At 56.7% G+C, this 20,512-nt stretch overlaps 8 protein-coding genes across 8 annotated transcripts; 4 read left to right on the plus strand and 4 right to left on the minus strand.

Moving 5' to 3' along the window:
• Positions 1 to 4,493: 4,493 nt before the first annotated feature.
• On the minus strand, positions 4,494 to 5,832 carry KRP23_15051 (Lysocardiolipin acyltransferase 1; the record flags this gene model as incomplete). Its single annotated transcript, XM_067885946.1, has 4 exons — positions 4,494 to 5,174; positions 5,238 to 5,482; positions 5,557 to 5,594; positions 5,672 to 5,832. 4 exons carry the CDS (start codon positions 5,830 to 5,832, stop codon positions 4,494 to 4,496), a joined length of 1,125 nt encoding a protein of 374 aa, XP_067736946.1.
• A 167-nt stretch (positions 5,833 to 5,999) lies between these two features.
• KRP23_15052 (Crt-like protein 2) lies at positions 6,000 to 7,452 on the plus strand (the record flags this gene model as incomplete). Its single annotated transcript, XM_067885947.1, has 5 exons — positions 6,000 to 6,084; positions 6,187 to 6,196; positions 6,265 to 6,328; positions 6,391 to 7,116; positions 7,189 to 7,452. The coding sequence occupies 5 exons, from the start codon at positions 6,000 to 6,002 to the stop codon at positions 7,450 to 7,452; spliced, it is 1,149 nt and encodes a 382-aa protein (XP_067736947.1).
• Positions 7,453 to 7,706: 254 nt separating this feature from the next.
• Positions 7,707 to 8,299, plus strand: KRP23_15053 (50S ribosomal protein L19; the record flags this gene model as incomplete). Its single annotated transcript, XM_067885949.1, has 2 exons — positions 7,707 to 8,069; positions 8,135 to 8,299. The coding sequence occupies 2 exons, from the start codon at positions 7,707 to 7,709 to the stop codon at positions 8,297 to 8,299; spliced, it is 528 nt and encodes a 175-aa protein (XP_067736948.1).
• Positions 8,300 to 8,569: 270 nt separating this feature from the next.
• KRP23_15054 (Signal recognition particle subunit SRP72) lies at positions 8,570 to 11,337 on the minus strand (the record flags this gene model as incomplete). The annotated part of the gene is made up of 12 exons (XM_067885950.1): positions 8,570 to 8,924; positions 8,994 to 9,146; positions 9,215 to 9,603; positions 9,684 to 9,812; positions 9,900 to 10,089; positions 10,161 to 10,314; positions 10,397 to 10,493; positions 10,569 to 10,658; positions 10,739 to 10,807; positions 10,882 to 11,040; positions 11,099 to 11,169; positions 11,232 to 11,337. The coding sequence occupies 12 exons, from the start codon at positions 11,335 to 11,337 to the stop codon at positions 8,570 to 8,572; spliced, it is 1,962 nt and encodes a 653-aa protein (XP_067736949.1).
• A 226-nt stretch (positions 11,338 to 11,563) lies between these two features.
• Positions 11,564 to 13,528, plus strand: KRP23_15055 (Long chain acyl-CoA synthetase 7, peroxisomal; the record flags this gene model as incomplete). Its single annotated transcript, XM_067885951.1, has 1 exon — positions 11,564 to 13,528. The coding sequence occupies one exon, from the start codon at positions 11,564 to 11,566 to the stop codon at positions 13,526 to 13,528; it is 1,965 nt and encodes a 654-aa protein (XP_067736950.1).
• Positions 13,529 to 13,612: 84 nt separating this feature from the next.
• Positions 13,613 to 16,913, minus strand: KRP23_15056 (F-box/LRR-repeat protein 20; the record flags this gene model as incomplete). The annotated part of the gene is made up of 2 exons (XM_067885952.1): positions 13,613 to 14,774; positions 14,848 to 16,913. 2 exons carry the CDS (start codon positions 16,911 to 16,913, stop codon positions 13,613 to 13,615), a joined length of 3,228 nt encoding a protein of 1,075 aa, XP_067736951.1.
• Positions 16,914 to 18,138: 1,225 nt separating this feature from the next.
• On the plus strand, positions 18,139 to 19,229 carry KRP23_15057 (uncharacterized protein; the record flags this gene model as incomplete). Its single annotated transcript, XM_067885953.1, has 2 exons — positions 18,139 to 18,371; positions 18,440 to 19,229. The coding sequence occupies 2 exons, from the start codon at positions 18,139 to 18,141 to the stop codon at positions 19,227 to 19,229; spliced, it is 1,023 nt and encodes a 340-aa protein (XP_067736952.1).
• A 63-nt stretch (positions 19,230 to 19,292) lies between these two features.
• Positions 19,293 to 19,853, minus strand: KRP23_15058 (uncharacterized protein; the record flags this gene model as incomplete). Its single annotated transcript, XM_067885954.1, has 2 exons — positions 19,293 to 19,664; positions 19,731 to 19,853. 2 exons carry the CDS (start codon positions 19,851 to 19,853, stop codon positions 19,293 to 19,295), a joined length of 495 nt encoding a protein of 164 aa, XP_067736953.1.
• Positions 19,854 to 20,512: the final 659 nt, after the last annotated feature.

A 20,512-nucleotide genomic window follows, 5' to 3' on the forward strand; every position in this document is an offset into this window, starting at 1 on the left:
GCGGCTACTCTCTCGGGTCAAGCGGTTCGTGCTCGCAAACCTTGAGCGCGACCACAACACCCATGAACGCGTCATGTTGACGGTCATGTTCGTCAACCAGTTCATCGGTCGGGCGCTCGCCCACCTGCTTATGGATTCCCCCCACTGGTGGCGCAATTTCAACGAAGCCGTCCGCGCCGTGGACTATCACAGCCCAGATTGGCAAGCTGCTCTCAACGGCCTCGCGCTGCGGATGGATTCAACGCCGGCCCGTGCCTCCAATGGGTCCCAGCCGATTCAGCCACCACGACCGGGTGGTGCCCCCTCACGCCGGGGTCCAGCCGCCCGCACGCCGATCATGCCGGAGCGCATTCGACGCCTCATCCCGCGCGACCGCGACGGCCGTGAGCCGTGTCTCCGGTTCATGGGCGGTGGCATGTGCTACGGCGGTAGCGCCGAGCGCTGCGCCCACCAGCAGAGGACGCACCGCTGGGACGGCCGCCTCCCACGCGAGCTCCAGGAATTCATCGATCGCACCTATCGGTCTGGCCCACGCCAGTCCGAGCGTCGTGAGCATTCGTGAAGAGGCCGAGGAGCCGCCCATTCATCGGCACTTCGGTCAGCATGTGCAACCTCTCTAAATATAGTAGTACATGGTTCCGCAAACGAACACTCCTTGCCTGCCCACATCTCCTTGCAGGCTTCAGTCAAGGCACCCCATGGTCCTTGTGCTCCGACGGTGTCGCCCCATGGCACTCCGCTCGGCCCTGACGTACGATCCGGCCCTCCGAGGCTAGCGCGCTCTCCCTTATGTACGCCTCTGCACGGACGCACCCGACCGGGCGTGCCCAACGGCTCGGCTGCAGCCCCGACATCCGGCGACGTACCCCCGCACGCTGGTCAACCACTTGCGTGTGGATGTCGTGTCCCGGACGTGGCGACCCGGTATCGCGCCGCACCCAGCCCGGGGGATCTTGAGCAGTTGACTTCGGACTCGCACGCTCGCGCCTCACTCTGGGAAGACATTCGTTTGCGTACTATCTCCAGTGCGCTGGGTCACGTCGGTCTCACGCTTCCGTCCGTTCCGCCGACAGTTATCAACGGCACCCCGGTCCTCAACAAGGATCTCCAACGAGTCCTCTCCGAGTTCGTTCGCCGGACACAGATAAGCCTTCCGCGGTTTGTCGAGCTTATGCGCGGTCAAACCCCAGACGACTACCGTCCTAACAAGCGCATGCTGCCCGACGTTATCCGCACGGCGTGCCTACCAACAGCTTGACGCGCTCCTGGCGATAGCGGATTCGGGTGTGCGGGCCCCCGTCTCGGAGGGCATGCCCCACCAGCACGTCTACCCTACCAACCACAAGTCTGCCGCGGATCGATACCCTGTCCTCATCAAGAGCATTCGCAAGGAGCAGGATCTCTGGCGCTGCTTTGTCCTTGATCTCGACATCCTTGGGATCTGACCCGAGGTGCGGATTAGCCCATTCGGGGTCGTCGATAAAGGCGACGTGGACCCACTGACTTCCGGTAGGGTGATTCACGATCTCTCTTTTCCCGAAGGCGCCTCGATAAACGATGGGACAGACGCCACCAGCATCTGCACGCTCGTCTTCGAGCCGTGCGACGAGACCGCGGTAGAGATTCTGCGCCAGCGGAGGCATCATCCCGATGTCGAGATCCAGTTGCAGGGTGGCGATGTAGCGTCCGCCTTCCGGAATGTCTGCACCCACAGCCAGAGCGCGTACTTGTTCGGCGGTCGTTTGCTCCCTGACAATGCCCTGGTGATTGACACGTCGACCGCTTTTGGGTGGTCCGGTTCTCCGGCAAGCTAGGCATCATAGGGGGCGCCATTGCTCACATTCACGGCTCCTCTATTAACTCGCTCCGTCCGCCGGGTCCGTTCAACTACTACTGGGTCGACGACCACATCAACGTCGCCGCCGACATCGGTTCCAACTGTGCTGACATCGAGCGCTCCTTGCGCGGCGCCATGTTGACAGTCCTAGGTCACGGTGCTATTAACGAAGCCAAGTTTACACCCTGGTGCCCACGCCAAAAGGCTCTTGGCCTCATTTTTGACTCCCAGGCCGGCACGGTGGCCATGCCGGCGTCCAAGATCCGCGTGGCACAGACAGTTGTTGCGGCAGCTCTAGAGCGCACGTCCCTCCGGCGTTCGGATCACCGCTCACTCCTGGGCCGTCTCCGTCACGTCGTGACCTGCGTTCGGCCGGCCCGGCTCTTCCTCCAGCGTCTCTGTCAACAGGAGTGTCACCTGCGGTGGTGGCAGCACGTTCCTGTCACCGAGGACATGCGTGCCGACCTGCACTGGTGGCTGTCTATCCTTCGATCCCCGGCGCTTAATGGTGTTCCTCTTGCCTACTTCGGCTCGTGCCCGGAACCCGACGTCGTCGTCGAGATGGACGCTTCCGACCTCGCGATATGCACGTTCGTCGCAGCGGATAAGCTGGTGTTGCGCTACTTCTTCACACCTGAGGAGCGGCGCCTTTTTCACGCTTCGAAGTCCGACCCCTCCGTAGGGTTTGACATCAACTACAGGGAGCTGTTGTCCTGCGCCTTTGCCGTGCACGCCTGGGGCCAGCAGTGGTCCTCCCGACGGGCCAGTACCCACGGCCCACCCGTGCACGTCCGGTTTAAAATTGACAACATGCCCGCCGTTGCTTGGCAGAACAAGATGGCGTCACGCAACGACCGAGCCCAAACGCTCATCCGTCTTCTCGGTCACTGGGAACTCGTGTTTGGTCTCCGTTTCTCGGCTATGCATGTTGCCGGTGCTGACAACCGCATCGCAGATGCGGGCTCCCGTTCGAGTCACGGCTCCACCATGCACACCCTATTTAATGAACTGACCCGTGACTGGCTGCAGGTGCCGCCACCAGTGGATGTAGCGAGTCTCGAAGCGATTTGGCATTCCATTTGCGTGCCCACTCCGTCGCTAACTCAAATTTCTCCAAGTACCGCTCGGCCCTGACGACGTGGTTTGCGTGGTCTACCAGCCGCGGCATCCAGCCAACCCTTTTCGGGTACACGACCGACGTCAAGATCCAGTGCATCACCGACTTCATTCTCCACGGTTTCCAACATGGATACGGCTCGGGGCGCCCTGTCCGCGGTGCTACGATTTCTGCGGTCCTCCACGGCGTCCTTCATTTCTTCTGGTCGGCGGCGCTGGACTTCCCGAGTGGACATCCACAAATTCGCATGCTTCTGAAGGGCATTTCCCGCCTCGATGCACCGGTACAACACAAGGCGCCGGTGTCGCTGCAGCTACTGGAGCTGTGCTACCGGACCCTCGACTTGGCCATGCCCTCCGACCAAGCTCTCTGGGGGTGTCCTTCTTCTTCCTGCTACGACAGCCCGAGATCGCATCAAAAGAGAAGAAGTTCGCCTGGTTCGCACTCAGAGCTGTGGACATTGCTATCTTCAACTCCGCCGGCGCGGCAACCTCAGTGCATATCCGCCTGACGGTCTCCAAGACGAATCAACGCGGCGCGCCAACACTACGTATGCTGAATCGCTCCGGGTATCCATTCCTCTGTCCGGTCTTCGGTGCGCTATGTCTACTCAAGCCGAGACGTGCTCTACCCCATGAAATCCCGGCTGCAGTCTTCATCAATGAGAAGGGCCGTCCAGACTGTGTCACCTCAACCAGGGTCTCCAATATCCTCCAGCGGGTTGCGCCGAGCGTCGGTGGCAACCCAGCAGAGTTCAGCGCGCATTCGCTACGCGCCGGCGGTGCCACGCATATGTACCGTGCTGGCGTCGACGCACTCACGATACAGTTTCACGGCCGATGGGCATCGACACGTTCAAGCAGTATACACGTCTGTGCAAGGAATCGGTGGAGACACTCGCGACCAAGATCGTGTCCAGTCAGAAGCGAATGCAGCGTCTTCAGTAAGAACTACAGGGCGAACTCCTACAACTGGGGTCTCAACCTCGATCTAAATTCCGAGGTTAAAGTTCGCTCTGTAACTCTTACTGAATAAATGCTGAATTTTTGTCCCCACGACTGGAAGAACGAAGAAATTGGGATTCTTGCCGATAAGGCAAGAATGTTGGTTTCTTTGCTGAAGGAGATCACCGAAGATTTGGGTCGGGTTTGCTGAACCCGGGTCCAGCTAGCACTGGTGGCAGCATTCCCTGCTGACCAACAGTTCCAGACATCACCTGAACGACAAAACCCACCCTACCACTCCCGGTCTCAACCTCGCTCTAAATTCCGAGGTTGAAGTTCGCTCTGTAACTCTTACTGAATAAATGCTGAATTTTTGTCCCCACGACTGGAAGTACGAAGAAATCACAAATTCTGTTTTTAAATTTTCAAAATAACCACATTGAAGCGGCATTGCACCATCTTGGTCGGAAATTCCTCTCGTTCAAAATTAGCGAAGAAAAACAAGCTTTTTAGAAATGTCAACATTTGTATCTCAAGCAACTACATCTGCTTCGGTAGCAATGCGACTTCTATCGACCAAATCTAGGCTCTCTACTTACAAGTTTTCTATGAGAAACCCGTCAACGCCAGAGCCATACGCCGTGTTGATGCTGTAGCCAGCGATAAGCACTACTGCTGCTATAACCGAGACCAAGTTGCCGATGAGTCCGCAAATGGTGGCGGCACCGATCAACACGAGCCAGAACATAACCAGCACGGCCATCGCAGGCACTTGATCCTGCTGAAAAAGCGGTTTTGCTCCGTCCGGAAGCTTACCATTCGACTCGTAAAACGCCTTCAGCAAAGACTCCTTGCGTTCAAAGCGCTTCTCCACCCACGTCGCAAGCTCGCTCTCGCTTTTGTCGCGCAGCGACGAAATGTCCACACGCTCGAGGTAGAAGTGGATCATTCGCGGCACACGACCAGTTAGCAGCGACGTCTCCGATGGACGTTCGTTTGCGGCGTAGTCCACGTAGAACATGGTAACATCGTATACAGCGGTGAGTTGAGAGCGCAGTAGCGGAAACATAAATGTCCAGCCTGTCGTACGCGGGTACAGCGAGTACTGACGTGGCGGCAGTCCGTTCTTCTCGGCGAATACAGCACTCTTATCAAGGTTACTCTCGCTCAGATCCGTACCTTCTGGGAAGAGGAGGTATGAAGCCTCCGGTTCTGCCGACGTGAGGAACGGCAGCAACTTGCGCAGGTTCACTTGGTCATCAGCCCAGCGGCGTTGCTGTAGAGAGCAGACCCCACGTTAGCGCCTCACTCTCATTGCTTCCTAAAGTGTAGATGTTACCAGAAATATGAAGATGAAGTGCTGCATGGCCCAGCCGAAGATGGGGATTTTGCGCAGAGGGGCCTTGAGGACGATACGCAACTGGTGCAGCGTACGCGTTCGCCAGGCCACACTCCACAGCAGCATCCAGTCGATGCGAGTGCGGTGGTTCGACAACCACAGTGCGCGGTCTTGCGGCATGTCGCTCTCGTGAGCTTTGGTCTCGGCGTCGCCGTAGACCTGCACCTGGATGCCAAACAGTTTCTCTGGCAGAAGTCATAGTGAGCGTCTCGCACTGCCAACGGCTTCTATAATACTTGGAAGTGGCAGATCCACGCACCCAGAAGCAGCACGACTTGACCCATCCACGCCCATTGTCTGCTCCAATAAACACAACAACAGCTCATTGAGTAACAAACCTCCCGTCATCCTTTGTTGGGATTCCACCGACGCACATGCAGCGAGTGACGCGGCGGTAGAAGCGTTTGGTCTGCAGAAACGCCGGCAGAGGCAGGGCCGCGAGCACGAAGCACGGGGTCAGCACCCACGCTAGGGCTGTCCAGCCCGTGAGCGCCAGCGATACCAGGAACACGACACCCACAACGGACACTCGCATGGTCTCCGTTGCTAATTCTCAATTGATACCATAAGCATCTGATCGTAAGTTATAGGCTTATCTCCTAAGATATGTGATACATATATTTATACAGCCTTAGGAGATATGTTACACTGTATATCCACTCGCCTTCTTCAAGATTCATTTTAGCTTTGGAGAGGCAGAAAATGACGACGAGGGAGGAAGCGGAGCGCGACGTGAAGCTCCTCGTGAGCTTCGTGGCCATGGTCTTCGTGGGACTCGGCAACAAGAGTGCGTGCTAGTCTCTAATCTGCACAATAAGGTTCTTGTACGGCTTAAAATCTCCCAACTGACGCACTGTTCTCCGTCCTGGATGAATCATTCTCTGCTCAGTCTTCCAGAAGTGAGTTTTGCTACACTTGGGGTGCAGCTTTACTTGTGATTCGTATACTTAACCGATGACTTTGATAGACTGCAGACCATCCCGATGCACAACTACCCGACGTTCCTCAACCTGCTCACCACGTTCGTCTACGTACGTGCGGCCTTCGAGTGCATGCTGTACGCTTTACTAACTGGGTGTTGGATACACTGCAGATCCCCATCAGCTTCGCGTACATCCTACCGATGATAAAGTATGGTAGTGCCATCACGTGGGACCAACGCAGCATCCCGAAGCGGAAATTCGCCGTTATGGGAGGACTCGACTCAGTCGCCGGCATCCTGCAAGTGTTTGCAGCCACCTATCTGGGTGGATCGCTCATCATCTTGCTTGGACAGGCTGCGATCCCCATTTCGATGTTGATCTCCAGTCTGTTGCTGAAAGCCAAGTACTCGGGCTACCAGTATGTTGGAGCTATGGTCGTGACGCTGGGCTTGCTGATTGTACTGGGGTCGGGCGACTCTGGCAGCAGCAGCGGCACCAACCCGCACCTCATTGTGCTGTGGTCTGTTGTCATGATTTTCAGCTGTGTCCCCATGTGCCTGTCCAGTGTATATAAGGAGAAGACTCTGGGGGAGGCAGAGCTTGATGCGGTCTATCTGAATGGCTGGATCGCAGTGTTCCAGTTTCTGTGTGCTATTCCACTGACGTTCCCGGCAGCAATGGTTGGCGACCACCCAGTCACGCCGAGTGAACTCCCGGAGAATATGTATGACGGCTTGATGTGCTACTTGGGGCAGAACACCATCACTGAAGGCGCGCACAAGGATGACTGCGAGAAAGCGACCATCTACGTGACGGCCTATTTGCTGTTCAACGTGGCGTACAACCTGCTCATCATCTTGATCCTCAAATTCGGCAGCGCCAACATCCTTTGGCTGGTAAGATCCTGTTGACATTTGGCCATTTGATCACATGAAGTAGCTTTCTCTGACCGTTCTTGTGTTGAACAGGCCATGACCATTATGGTTCCACTGGGCAACGTCGCGTTTACGTTTCCGTTTATGCCGGAGCACCAGCCTCTGCACACAAAGGACATTGCAGGCTTGCTGTTCATCATGCTGGGGCTGTTCGTGTACCGCTTCCTGGAGGAACTTATGGACTCTTGGAACAAGCGGAAACCCGTGTACCCGGACGAGAAGGGCCCGGCCGTAGACGAACTCAAGCGGGCGCTCATCAGCAGCGACAGCGACAACAGCGATGATCAAGAAGTCTAAGTAAACGGCATACAGTTACGGGTGCACTTTGCAGTGCCCGCCATTGTTAACGAATGAAAATCTATGAGACGTGTTACGTGTGCTAGTACTCGAAGCCCACTGCATCGTGCTGGTACAACTTACTTGACTTCAACCCGTCAAAGTGCTGTACGCACACATATAGGGGTTAGGTGTTATGTACACCACACGCTCCACGGATGGCTATCGCTTATCGACCGCAGAACCGGGAAGACCACCACTGCACATCGCTGAGCATGCTGGCCGCCGCCACCAAGAGCTTCGTGCGCGCCGCGGGCGCCGCCGGGTCGCGCCGCGTGCCTCTTTTCAGTGCGCAGGTGTCTCTCTTCTCCGCAGAAGCTTCGCCCGCCGCGCCCGAGCAGCCCAAGCGCGCCAAGCTCAAGATCCCGACCAAGCGCGCGGCGTCGCTGCTGCTGCAGCTGGAGGCGGAGGCCGTGGCCAAGGCCGCCGAGGGAAAGGACATTGACAACTTCAAGCCCGGCGATTCGGTGGAGGTGCAGTACCTGCTGAGTCGCACGGGCGCCCGAGTGCAGCGGGTCAAGGGCGTGGTGCTGGCGCGGCGAAACCGCGGCACGGGCAGCTCGTTCGTCATCCGCAACGTGAGTTTCGATGCGTTTACGCTGCAGCGGTGAGAGGCTAATTATCATTTTATTGTTTGTGACAGCACATTGGCGGCTACGGCTACGAGCAGAAGATCTTCCTGCATTCGCCGCTGCTGCAGAGCGTCAAGGTGCTGCAGGAGGCGTTCATCCACAAGGGCAAGAAGCGCGTGCGTCGTGCAAAGCTCTTCTATCTGCGTGAGAAGGCGCCCAGCTTCACCACCGTCTAGGCGGTGCGGCTACGACAGACTCGGCGGAACCAGCAACGAAGTCGTCACAGCTACCAGTCGTGCAGATGTCTGGATGGAGGTAGCAGCGCTGCTGGTTAGATGTAAGCGGCACGGGTAGGGGGGTGGTAGCAGCACTTAACACTAGAGAAGAAAAACGATTCACAGACCACAAGCTACAGACAGGAACAGGGTCGTCTGTTATCGGCAAAGGGCAGCTCGTTTAGTCAAGCCGCTGCGACTGGGGCAGCAGCTAGTATCTTGGCGCTCCCTCTATCTGCGTTTCTTCTTCTTGGACTTGCGAATGCCAGAGCCGCTGGACACCACGACGGCAGCGGGCTTGTCCGACTCGGCCTTGCGAGCAGCACGAGCGGCTGCATCCAGCTTGAGGGCGTCCTTCTCCGTGCCCATGCCAGCACCCTGCGCACCGACAAAGCGGTTGCGGCCACGACGGCCGCGCTTGCCGTGAGAGCGCTGCTTGCGTGGAATCCAGCGCTCCGGGTCCGGGTTCACCAGCCCAATAGACGCGTTGTAGTCCGGACGAGCGCGCAGGTTGGCCAAATGAGTCTCTCGACGCTTAGCGCGCTTGCGAGCGATGCCCTCCGGGCTCTTCGCCGCACGTTTGCGCCTGTAGGCAAAAAGTGAGGTCAACATCTATGTAGAGAAACAAGCTAGCAACACGGTGCCCAATACGTACTCGTTCTTCTTGTCACCAGTGTCGGCAAACTTGGCGGCCAAGCGGTTCGAGCGCGGGGCCTGTTTCTCCAATTCACTAGGGTCAACGCCGCTCTCCTCAACGACCGGCAGCATAGCGCACCGAGCCTCCGCTGCCTCAGCGTCGCAGAACGACCTGTACATGAACAAAATGCGTTAGATCAGCAACACGAAAACAATGGGGCGCCCTGTGAATACACTTACAGGGCAACAACCAACGAGGCCATGGAGCGAAGGCGTAGATCGCGGTCCAGCGCACCGGCAGCCTCGCCCTCCAGCAATTCCAAGTACGCGTCAGCAGCCGCGCGGTACTGCTTCTTCTGGATCTTGTACCAGCAGTCACCTTCACGAAGCTTCATAGCCTGCTCGGAGGTGTAGTCACCCGCTCGGTGGTGAGCCAGAGCGCTCTCCAGCACAGCCTGCGCCGACACCGAGTCACCCGCCTGCTCATACAGGGCAACCAGCGTTGCCACTGTACCCGACGAGTGCGCCAACTCCTCAATAGAGCGGATGGACTCGGCGGCTTTCAGCACCTGTCCTTCCGTCAGGTACACGTGAGCGAGGCCAAGACGAGCGCCCACACTCACGTCACCCTAAAGTGCCCGTCACAAAATGACAATCAAATTAGTCGCCGCACCGAGAGCTCGGCTATCATCACTAGACTACACCCTACCTGCAGCTGCTCGATCGCGGCTGCTGGTGACTGGTCCTTGATAGCGAGAAGCAACACGATGTCCGCAATCGACTTCGAAGCGGGGAATTGCTTCTTCAAAACCTCCAGGCTCTCGCGGCACTCATCGGTCTAATTCATCACAGCAAGTTATTACAACGGCACATTGAATGGATCCTGGGGCTACTGAGGCATATCAGCAATGCAATCTGTACTTACCTTGTTCATGAGGCAAAGGAGCAGCGTGCGGTTCGTGAGAATTGCTTCCTGCTGCGTTGGGTTCAGCTTGTCCGACAGCACCGCCGCATCGATGTTTTTCAATCGCTTCAACGAGTCCAGAACATCGCGGTCCTTGCGGATGGTGACGAGGTTGTTCGATGCCACAGCCGCCACAGCACGGTCGCGCAGCCTGCGTGATCATCAAAGATGTTAGTAAACAGCCACAATTGACCACTACAATCGTATCCGCAATCAACATACTTCAGCTTCAGCACGTTGCGGTAATCCGAGAGTGCACCATCAAGATCGCCGCGCATCTGCTTCACAAACCCCAGCTGGGTCTTGATGACAGCCACCTCCTCTTCAATCTCCGCTTCGGCTACTCCCTCATCTATGAGCGTATCGCGGCACAGTCCTGGGATGTTGCGCACACAAGTGGGTCACATGTAAGTGCTGGGGACAGACTTTAGAGAGAATAACGCTTGCTCCAGTCTTACGCTCGGCAGTCAGCAAAAGGTCCTCCGCTGCCTCCCAGTCGCCAGACTGGATGGCCACGAACGACTTGTTGAACGCCACCTCGAACCCGTCGTCGACCTGTGCCAGCATACCATCCAGATCCTGCATCAGCAAGGACTCGCCTTCGCAACCTCATTTCATCCTCGTTCTTACGGGAATCTCGCGGTCCTTCAGCTCATGGCTTCTACCAGCACTCGCATACGCAGCCAGCAAGTTCGTCTGCAGCTCCAGCAGATCATCACCCTGCAGTATCCAAACAAAACACATTCCCGTCAGATACTCTTGACACCACCCGGAAGGCCAGGCATACTCCCTACACATACCTCCTGAGCGCGCGTGAGCAGCAACTCGTATATGCGGATGCTCTGGTCGTAGTCTCCCTTGCGGAAGAACTGCAGCACACACCCAAAACACAGTCAGACCCACACGATCCGTCCATTGGATCAGTAGAGGACTCCTCACACACCAGTTGCGCCGCCAAGTGCAGCTGCGCGTCACTTTGCGTCTCCAGGTCTCCGTCCAGCAGTTTCAGTGCATCGTCGTCCTGCTTGAGTCGGTAGAGGCAATAAGCCTTCTGCGTGCTCAAGAAATCGTACTTGGCCGCCAGCTCCAGCGCCTTGTCAAACTGAACAGCAGGCGTGAGCCCCCACTCAGCATCCCCATTCCAACACACAGAGATGAACCTTCTCCAGGCGGATGAGCGCCACGCACTTGACCTTGACGGCGTCCACGTCGTCCGGGAACTTGGAGCGGACTGTAGGCGCAGAGACAGCGTCAGACGGAGCCTCCTTACCTCTAGAAGGCACTTGTACCCACTCTTATTGCAGATGTCCACTGCGCGCGAATAGTTCTCGCGCTTGAGCGCCGCGTTGAGCTCCGAGAAGCTCGCGGCCAGCGCGACGTCACTTCCGGCAGTCGCCATGGAGTTCCCCCTTTGAGTTTTGGTCGAGGGCCATCATTTAGGTGGTGTGGCGTACATAGATTTTATGTCTGTTGGAATTACAACAATTTCGCTAGTGCTGCTTTGTCTGACATGCGTGTCAACGCATCCGTCCCGTCAATGCAGGAAGCTCCCTCGGTCTGCACTTGCCGTGACCTCGGTCGCCACTCTCGAATCCACCGCCAAGACCTCTCCACCAATTGCAGCCATGAGCGCGTCGCTGATCCACTCACGCGAAGTGCCCGGCACGGCCACCGCTACGCGTGGCCCCGTGCACGTGTCGACGCTGCGCTCGGGTTTCGACCCGAGCTTCACATTGTACACGAACCTGCTCAGTCGCCTTGAAGTCGACCCCGATGGGTCGCACAAGCTCTTCGGTACGCGCAAGGTGCACCCCGAGTCGGGTGCCATTGGCTCCTACGAGTGGGTGACGCTCAGCGAGTTCCTCGCGGACGTCGAGAGCTGCTCCGCCGGCATGAAGCAGGAGCTCGGGCTGCAACGCGGAGCACTCGTAGGCATCTTCAGCAAGAACCGCTACGAGTGGTCGGTAGTGGAGCACAGCACCAGCCGCATGACGTTCACGCTCGTACCGCTGTACGACACGCTGGGGCCCACGGCGGTGCCCTACATCCTCAACCACACCGAAATGAGAGTGGTTTTCTGCGCCAAGGAGCAGGTCAAGACGCTCCTGGCCTGCGTCGAGCACTGTCCGAGCGTCCAGGTGGTCGTGCAGTTCGAGGACAAGATCGACGGGGAGGACGTGAGTCTCGCGAGAGCCAACAACGTGTCCTTCATGACGCTCGACCAGCTCATGGAAATTGGCCGTGCCAACCCCGTGGACGCCGACCCACCACTTCCTGACGACATTTGCACCATTTGCTACACATCGGGTACTATGGGAGACCCCAAGGGCGTCATGCTCACGCACTCGAACATGATCGCCTCCATCTTGTGCTCGATCGAGATCACGCCCCTGTACGAGACTGACGTGCATCTGTCCTTCTTGCCACTGGCTCACTGCTTTGAGCGGAATGTCCAGGCTCACATCATCGCCAAGGGTGGCTGCATCGGCTACTACCAGGGCGACGTCACCAAGCTACTCGAAGACATGGTGGAGCTGAGACCGACGGTGTTCCCATCCGTGCCCCGGCTGCTGAACCGCATTCACGACAAGATCACGCAGGGCGTGGCAGCCGCTGGTGGTTTGAAGAAGCTCCTGTTCGACCAGGCGTACGCAGCCAAGAAGGAGTACCTTGCAGAGGGTTACTACACACACGCGTTCTGGGACCGTCTTGTATTTGACAAGCTCAAGATGGCGCTGGGTGGCCGTGTTCGCTACATCCTCAGTGGCTCGGCCCCTCTATCGAAGGAGGTGAGGGAGTTCATGTCGATTGCCTTCTGCTGCCCTGTGCTTGAAGGATATGGCCTCACGGAGACTGCTGCGGTGGTGTCGTGTGCGACGGCCGATATGCCGGTGACCAGACACGTAGGTATCCCAGTTTCAGGCGCGCAGATCTGCCTGGAAGATGTTCCTGAGAAGCACTACACCACTCGTGACTCACCGTGCCCGCGCGGAGAGATTCTGACCAAGTCTGGGCATGTGTTCAAGGGCTACTACAAGCAACCGGAGCTGACAAGCGAGGTGCTGGATGCTGATGGCTGGTTCCACACGGGCGACATCGGCCAGTGGAACTCGGACGGCACGTTAACTATTATCGACCGCAAGAAGAACATCTACAAGCTCTCGCAGGGCGAATATGTGTCGCCGGAGCGTATCGAGGGCGTGTATGGTCAAAGCCCCTTTGTTGCCCAAGTTTTCGTGCACGGTGATTCTTTCCAAAACTATGTTGTAGGCATCGTAGTCCCCGACCCGGAGTTTGTTGCAGCGTGGACTGAAAAGCAAGGTCTTCAGGGGGACGAAGCTTCGTTGGAAAGGTTGTGCGCTCCTGGCAACAAGACGCTTTTAAGTGCTATCCAGGAGGACATGCGGCAGCTGGCTGTGGCGGCGAAGCTCCTTCCTTTCGAGCGTGCCCACAAGTTGCGGCTGCATGCAGAGCAGTTCACTCCAGAAAATGGGCTGGCCACGCCCACGTTCAAGCCTAAGCGCTTCGAACTCATCAAGTATTTCAGAGACACCATCGACGAAATGTACGAGGAGCAGAGCAAGCTGTGATAGGTTGGGGGCCTTCCTTCTGGGCGCCTTTCACCAGGAGATTCTCGTTCATAAACCAATTGATCCTGAAGTTGCTCTCCACAATCATCTATCTTCTTCATCGTCGGACATCGTCAGCCCCGCCAGCAGTGCTTCCACGTCACCACTTAGCAACAACGGCTCCATTGGCAACCGCCCACGCAAGTTTGAGTGGAACTTTCGTAGTTCTGTGCGCACGCGCCGCAATTCCGTTTGAAGCTGCCGAGTAGCGCTCAACTCGCGTGCGCTCTCCATTGTCAGCTGCTTGGCGCGCACCGCAAACGGCTGAATGCGTTGCTTCACCGCCTCCGCGGCCCGTTTTCTACGAGCTCGGGAGCGCTCGAACTCACTTTTGCGCTTCGACAGCTCAACGAATTCCCGAGATGCTTGAGCGGAGCCGGCATGCGCCTCGACGCACGCGTCTTTAAGCTGCTCGATCTCTTTTTCCATCGCGACGCACTCACTCTCTTCGAGCGCTACAAGCTCTGGTTTCCGATCGACACAGTCGCGCCACACACTAGCTTGGAAAATAACACTTCCTGTTGAGAGGCGAAGCACGTCTCGTACCTTGTTTTCCGCTCGGGTACGTGCTTCTCGTGCACGATGGTCGCGAGCTTCACGATAAATCTGCCGGCTCCTCAGGGTCTGAAACCAGCGCTGTAGTACGATAGCGTGCTGGGTCTCACGTTCGAACGCTTCTAGTGCGTGATGTGCTGTCTGCTTCTGCGCTATTAGTGCGGCTCGATCACCTTCATCCTGCACCCGACGTAGCTGCTGCCGCTCTTCCATGAGCGCGCGCCACATCTTCTTGCCTATTTTGCCTCGCCACATCCGCTGAATCCTGGCTGCTGCGCGCGCGAGTTCATCGCGAAACCATTCGGCGTACACCCGGGCAAAATGGCCACGAACAAGTGACTGAATTGTGGTTGCCGAACGATGCAGCAGCCTGATGTATGTCGGTGTCTGCCAACCACGAGCTGCCAGTGATGCCCGGTAGAGCCCTACTATCGAGTGAGCAGCACCTCGATGCAGAAACAGTCGGCGTTCCTGCTGCGGAGCAGCTATTGCCTCCAGCATCGCTGTGTGCTGTCGGTGACGATCATTTCGCAGCCGCCGAGCTGTTGCTAATGCCTTGGCAAGCCACATTCGCCACGTTGCCTGAATTTTGGTTACGCTACGTCGCCGCCGACGCAACAATGCTCCGAACCTGGCAAGCCGTATTAGAATGCTGCGTACATCAAGTCACAAACAGAGATCAGTATGGTGGCAATGGAGGATTGTTCACAAACAAGTGTACGAACATGATGCTGCGGAAAAAGTGTTGAATCACACGTGCTCCAGTATCTTCCAAGTACCAGTATTGTCGCTGCCGCGCCAAAACCAAGTGTGCCTCACGTCGTCCGCAAAAGCCTCTATATCTACGTTGCAAGGTGACAGCGATTATCGCGCCTGCATCGCGTTTGCGCTTCCAGAGCACAGCCAGATCTCGTGTGTAGATGGAATACTTCACCAGGATGAGAATGCGGGGGTGTCTTGCGTAGGCACGTGAAAGTACAACTTCACGAGCTTCACCTCGTCCGCGAGAGCCTCGGAACAGCTTTTGCAGAGCAGTGGCTCCACGAAAAAGCATTCTCCGTAGCGCCACGCGCGCAATGTGAGCCCGGTACGCTCTCTGGATTTGCTTCGCTCGTGCTATCTTCAATTCCAGTAGCTCGCACGCAGCCACAGCGCGGCGTTTTGCATCTTCACGCCCCAGGAACCCCCGCGCTACTCGCTGGATTTGCATCCCAGCCAAGAATTGGTTGTTGGCTAGTTTCATAGCATTCTGCATGGCAGCCTCGCATTCCCGACGCAGAGTTGCAGTAGCTTTTCGTGATCGGTGCCCTCGGAACACCCGTTGTACGTCTGTGGCAGCTTGTTCCCGTTGCTTGATGCGGAGTTCTCGAGCATGTCGAGCCTCAACGGCTCGCCTCCGTCCCAACCATCCACGAGCAATGCGCTGAATGTTGGTGGCTGCTTGCTCACGCTGCAATCGAAGTTGTTCAGCCTTCTCAAGCGCTGCTCGCTGTCGAGCGGCTGCTACCTTGCGCACAAATATCCTCAAGCTGCGACTTAGCACGCAGAGTGCTTGGACCCACCGCCAATACATTTTGCACTGCTCAGCGCGTATGCGCCTCGCTTCAGCAATCATCCGGCGCATCTTGCGCTCCTCGGACTTGCAACGATACCAGCGCTGTATTCGTGCTGCTGTAAGCTTCTGCCGCCGAAAGTACGCTAGAGCGCGCTCTAGTGTGGATTTTGCACTCACTCGTGCGTCAAGTTTGCACCGCAACCAGCGAGTGATTCGTCTCACGGCAGCTCGTCGTTTTTGCTCACGACGCAGGAACGCGACAACATTGGGGTGTCTCGGAGTCAGGCCGTCGCGAGAGGCCTCGCTGATGTGCCCACGCGCTGCAGCTAGTGCTTGTAACACTGTCAACGAGATTTCTGGGCAGTGGCGCACATCAAGACGGCATAGACTAGTGGCAGGGCGTATCAACGCTGCCACCCCAGTGTCTGTGAGCTGCCAGTCGTTTGACAGCACGAGAGTTTCCAGGCGCGAGCAGCACGGAGCACCACTAATTGCTACCAGTGTGTCGTCGCGTATTTGCTCGCAGCTTTCTAGCTCAAGTACGCGCAGCTTTGGGCACCCGTGAAGAACAGCGAGGAAGCTCGTGGGCGAAAAGTATCGAGAGCGACTGAGGCGGAGTGTGCGCAGATTGGCGCAACATGCACCGAGAGCTTCACAAAGGGCATCCGTGGCGAGAGATGTCACGTCGAGGTCTGTCAAGAGTGAGTGAGTAGTTAACGCCGTCTTCCGAGCAAGCAGTAGCGCTGCAGCCAACCCATCCGCGTCGCACTGCGTAGTGCCAATGTGCAGCGTTTTCAGTGAAGCTGCATCACTGCCGGTCAGCATGGCGTTGGTAGCCTCACTAAGGTGAGGGATGGAGAAAAAAGCAGCACAAGCTCCCGGAATTCCAGCTTCGTCTTGACTACTACGCACAAGAATTCCACTCCACCGTACAGCACGCAGTTTCGGGCATCCACGAAGCAGCGCACGGATACCCGAAGAGTTTAGTCTGCGCACTCCATCGAGCGTCACCGACTGCAGTTGTGAACACCGTGCCCCGAGCGCAGATATACCTCGACTCGTGACCTGGAAACAGCCTGTGACGTCTACGCTTGTCAACAGGCGACAACCACGCTCACTGGTACTTTCACCAATTTCTTCTTCAAACTCTTCTTGCTCCTCCATAGTCGGCGTCTGCCCAGTTTCGTCGCCATTTTCGCTCTGATCTTCAGCACGAGCTGCTGATAAGGCTGCCATCTCCCCTACAAGACGCCGAATGCCGACATCAGTGATACTGGAACAAAAGGCGAGTTGCAATGTTGCTAGATGAGGACACGCCAAGCCCAACGCGGTCAAAACTTGGTCGTCCACTAGTGAACAACGAGAGAGATCGAGTTTCGTCACGCGCGTCAAAGCCCGCACTCGGGTCAGTCGCTCAAGAGCAGCAACTCGAAGCACAGAGCAGCCAGACATGTCCAAACTCTCAAGTCGCGACACGCAGGGACCTCGCAGACCAAGAAACGTGAGGCCATCAACTAACGGCAATCCAGCAGCACTGAGTACGCGTATTCGGGCCGTAGCTGATGACGCTGGTAACGGAGCTCCTCCTGGAACCGCTGCGACCGACGAGGTACCCACCAGTAATGCAAGCAGCGCTGTATCGGTGAGCTTCGTACAAAAGCTCACATCCAGATGTGTAAGAGATGAAGCGTAGCTTTCACCGAAAGCGGCGATACCGTAGTCCGTGACGCGTCGGCAGCGAGAGAGCGATACTTGCGTTAAGACGGAGCAATGGCGAGCTAAGGTACGCAAAAAGCGGTCGTCTACCCACTCGCAAGATGACACATCCAGCTCCGTCAGCGTTCGTGGTAGACTCGCACCTTCAAATAGTTCCCCGCCTCCACGCGATAGCAATTGACATTGCGGCAAACGGAGAACGCGGAGTATTCCACCAGCTCCTGCAGTGGCTTCAAGCATAAGACGGAGCCCCCGAGCGGAGATGTGAGCGGTCCCATCCACTGAGAGTGTATGAAAGGAAGACTTGGCCGGACTCCCATTCAGACCGCCCTTTACCATTGAAGACTTGTCCGGTGATGTCAATTGCAGCTGCTGCAGCGATGCATCAGTGACGCGCCAGCCACTGAGATTCACGTGCGCATGGTACACGCGTCGACGAGGGTCGAAGAAGACAACTTCCCGCGGCAGGTGCAATTGTAACTTGGCCAAATTTCTCGCGTGTGCCTTGGCGCTGCTAGCTCTGTTCCCGTTGACAGCAGAAACCTTCGTCCGCGGTGCGTCTTCTTGGTTAACAGAGACGCGAGGTGCTGCGGGTGCGAGCGGGAGTGGCCGCGGCAACGGTCGCTTTTTCGCCCGCCGTGCGCCGTCATTCACCATTCGGCATTCGGCTCAAGCTGCCACGGATTTGGCCGCAGTCGCTGGAAGGACGCGCTGACTCGTCAGTCTCCAAATCTTTAGACTTGGCATGAAAAGCTTGAGCGCACCGCGAACAGTGTCTGTGCTCCTAGTCCTCGTCGCAGTACTTGGCTCCGCTTCAGCAGTGGCTGGGGTGACATCGGATTATGCAGCGCAGGTGATCGCTGCACCGGACAAAGGGGACGAACTGGAAGAGCGCGCTTTCGTTGAGGAACAGCAAGAACTCGAGGTGGAAATCGACACGCGTGACCCGAATGCTACCATCGACACGGACATTTACAGGTTATTCGAGGTTCTCTTGATATGAAGATGTCGTTCGTTCCTCTCACGCCCATGCTCAATTGTTACAGCTTTGTCGAGCCCACCGAGTACGTTATCGGGCTGCTGCTGGATCCTTGTCGTAATCGCGCTGTCGACTGCTGCATCGATCGCTTCGGAGAGCCTGCATACGTGGACTCATCTGCGACTATCGCAGAGAAAATCTCGCTCGTGGACGAGTCCGGCGCAACGCTCGACGTGTCGGTCAGCCGCATTGGAGACCGCCCCTCGATCTTCGACCAGAATTGCTACATTGACAATGACCTGGTTCCGTACCGCCTTCAGAAGACGTTGACAGCTAGTGGACTGACAGTCACGAAGAATTACACCAACTCGGGGTGCATCGGTCGGCTGCGAGCGTTGGTACCGATGGCTGAAGTGGTGCGACCTGCTTGTTGGGATTACAACGACTCCATTAACGCACTCGCATCTTGCTATACCGTCGATGGTCGCAAGCGGGACACGTGTGTAGCGGTGGGCTTCATGCAGAACAGCTATATCACCCAGTGCGGCGGAGCTTTCGCGTTGTCGAATCACTGCGGTACATTCCTGGAGCTGCACGAACCGGGAAGCGAGCTCATTTTGAGCCAAACGCGGCTACTGGGGCAGTACCCAAACGGGTTTCGCACCACGACCCTGCCGCTGTTTTTCCAAGGAGATCGCGCCCGGTCGATATGCATGGGCGACTATGAGATCTGGTGGGTCCAGCGAACGCGCTATAACTTCATTGTCCAGAAGAAGAAGAAGTTCCGCGTGACGTCTCCGCAGTGCGACTTCGACTTCGCCACGAACAAATACAAAAACTATCACAGGATCACATGACATCATGAGCTTATGAACACGCATGCTCGAAGAAATGTGATACCTTTGAATTCCAACGTAACTTTACGCTAGCCAGCCATCGCACGCGACTGCCGTCGATGGCGGCACAGAGTATTTTTTGGACGGCGAGCATGTCGTCGGGGCTTGTGCTCGACGCATAGCTACCGCACACAGCTCGCATGTTCGTGCATCAGCCTTGTTTCGGAAGCCGCACGCAGAGCACTGAAGCAGACTCTGAAATCCTATGGACGCCGGGTTCTGTGCGGCACAAATCTCGCACGTTGTTGTGGCCCTTGTCTGTTGATGGAAACACACAGGGCATCTCCATCCGCACACTTTTCCTTCGTCACGTTTGGATGGGACTCGACGAAGCTGGGGCCCTGGTGGTTTTACGCTAGTGTCGATGTCAATCACCGGCAGGTTCAATTTGAACACCTGGATACGAACTCGAGTTAACAACGCACGCATCAAGCAACCTTGGCAACGCTACTGGGAACGTACCTCTGAGTAACCTCGCTTCGAGCTGTGGCCTGCCGTTTCTACTGTAACTTTCTCTACAGGGTCACTACGGCTCGTTTGCGTTTGTGCTTGAACAACAGGCCGCACGGCGTCAGCATTGGGCATATAATGTGTTGGTTGGACAACTCGAGGTACAGGATGCACTCGTGGGGGTGGCGATTTTGGTCGAAGAGAAGCACCGACGACCTGGCAGAAATCTACATAATCAAATTTCTCGTCGGACACCGCGGTGAATCGTGATATCACTGTCGAAGCCACATCTGTTGGCAAGAAAATGTCGAGCTTCCTCATCACTGCGCTGAATGCGTCAATGGAAATGAATCCAGCACACTTGATGTCATAGGGTTCGAAGCTCTGCTGAAGCCGTGCTAAGTCGATCTGCCGCATGTGTAAAAGCTCCGAAAAGAACTGTGACACAAAGTTATCGATGCGCCTTGCTTCCTCAAACGGAATTGAAGTGCGCTTGGGTTCTTTCTGAGCAATCGGATATCCAGACTCTGGGCGATACGGACGATTACCAGCAACTGGGCTTGGAACCTGGGGAGTGGATGGCATCTTCTCTGAATAGTCGGGCACTCGATCAAAGTGAAGAGTGGCCCCGCTTGCGGCCGGCAGCTTTCGTGGCCGATGATGACGTTCAGGACCCATTTGTTGTACCAGAATGCTGTAGTTGATTTGTGCTGATTTCGGATCTCCAAGAGCTGCTTTCACTGCCTCCAACTCGGCGTCTGTGAGCTTGCATCCCATCAAGCGAAGCACGGTTT

Source organism: Phytophthora ramorum (assembly GCF_020800215.1).
Source record: "Phytophthora ramorum isolate Pr-102 chromosome Unknown Phyram_PR-102_s0024, whole genome shotgun sequence".
Taxonomy (NCBI): domain Eukaryota; phylum Oomycota; class Peronosporomycetes; order Peronosporales; family Peronosporaceae; genus Phytophthora; species Phytophthora ramorum.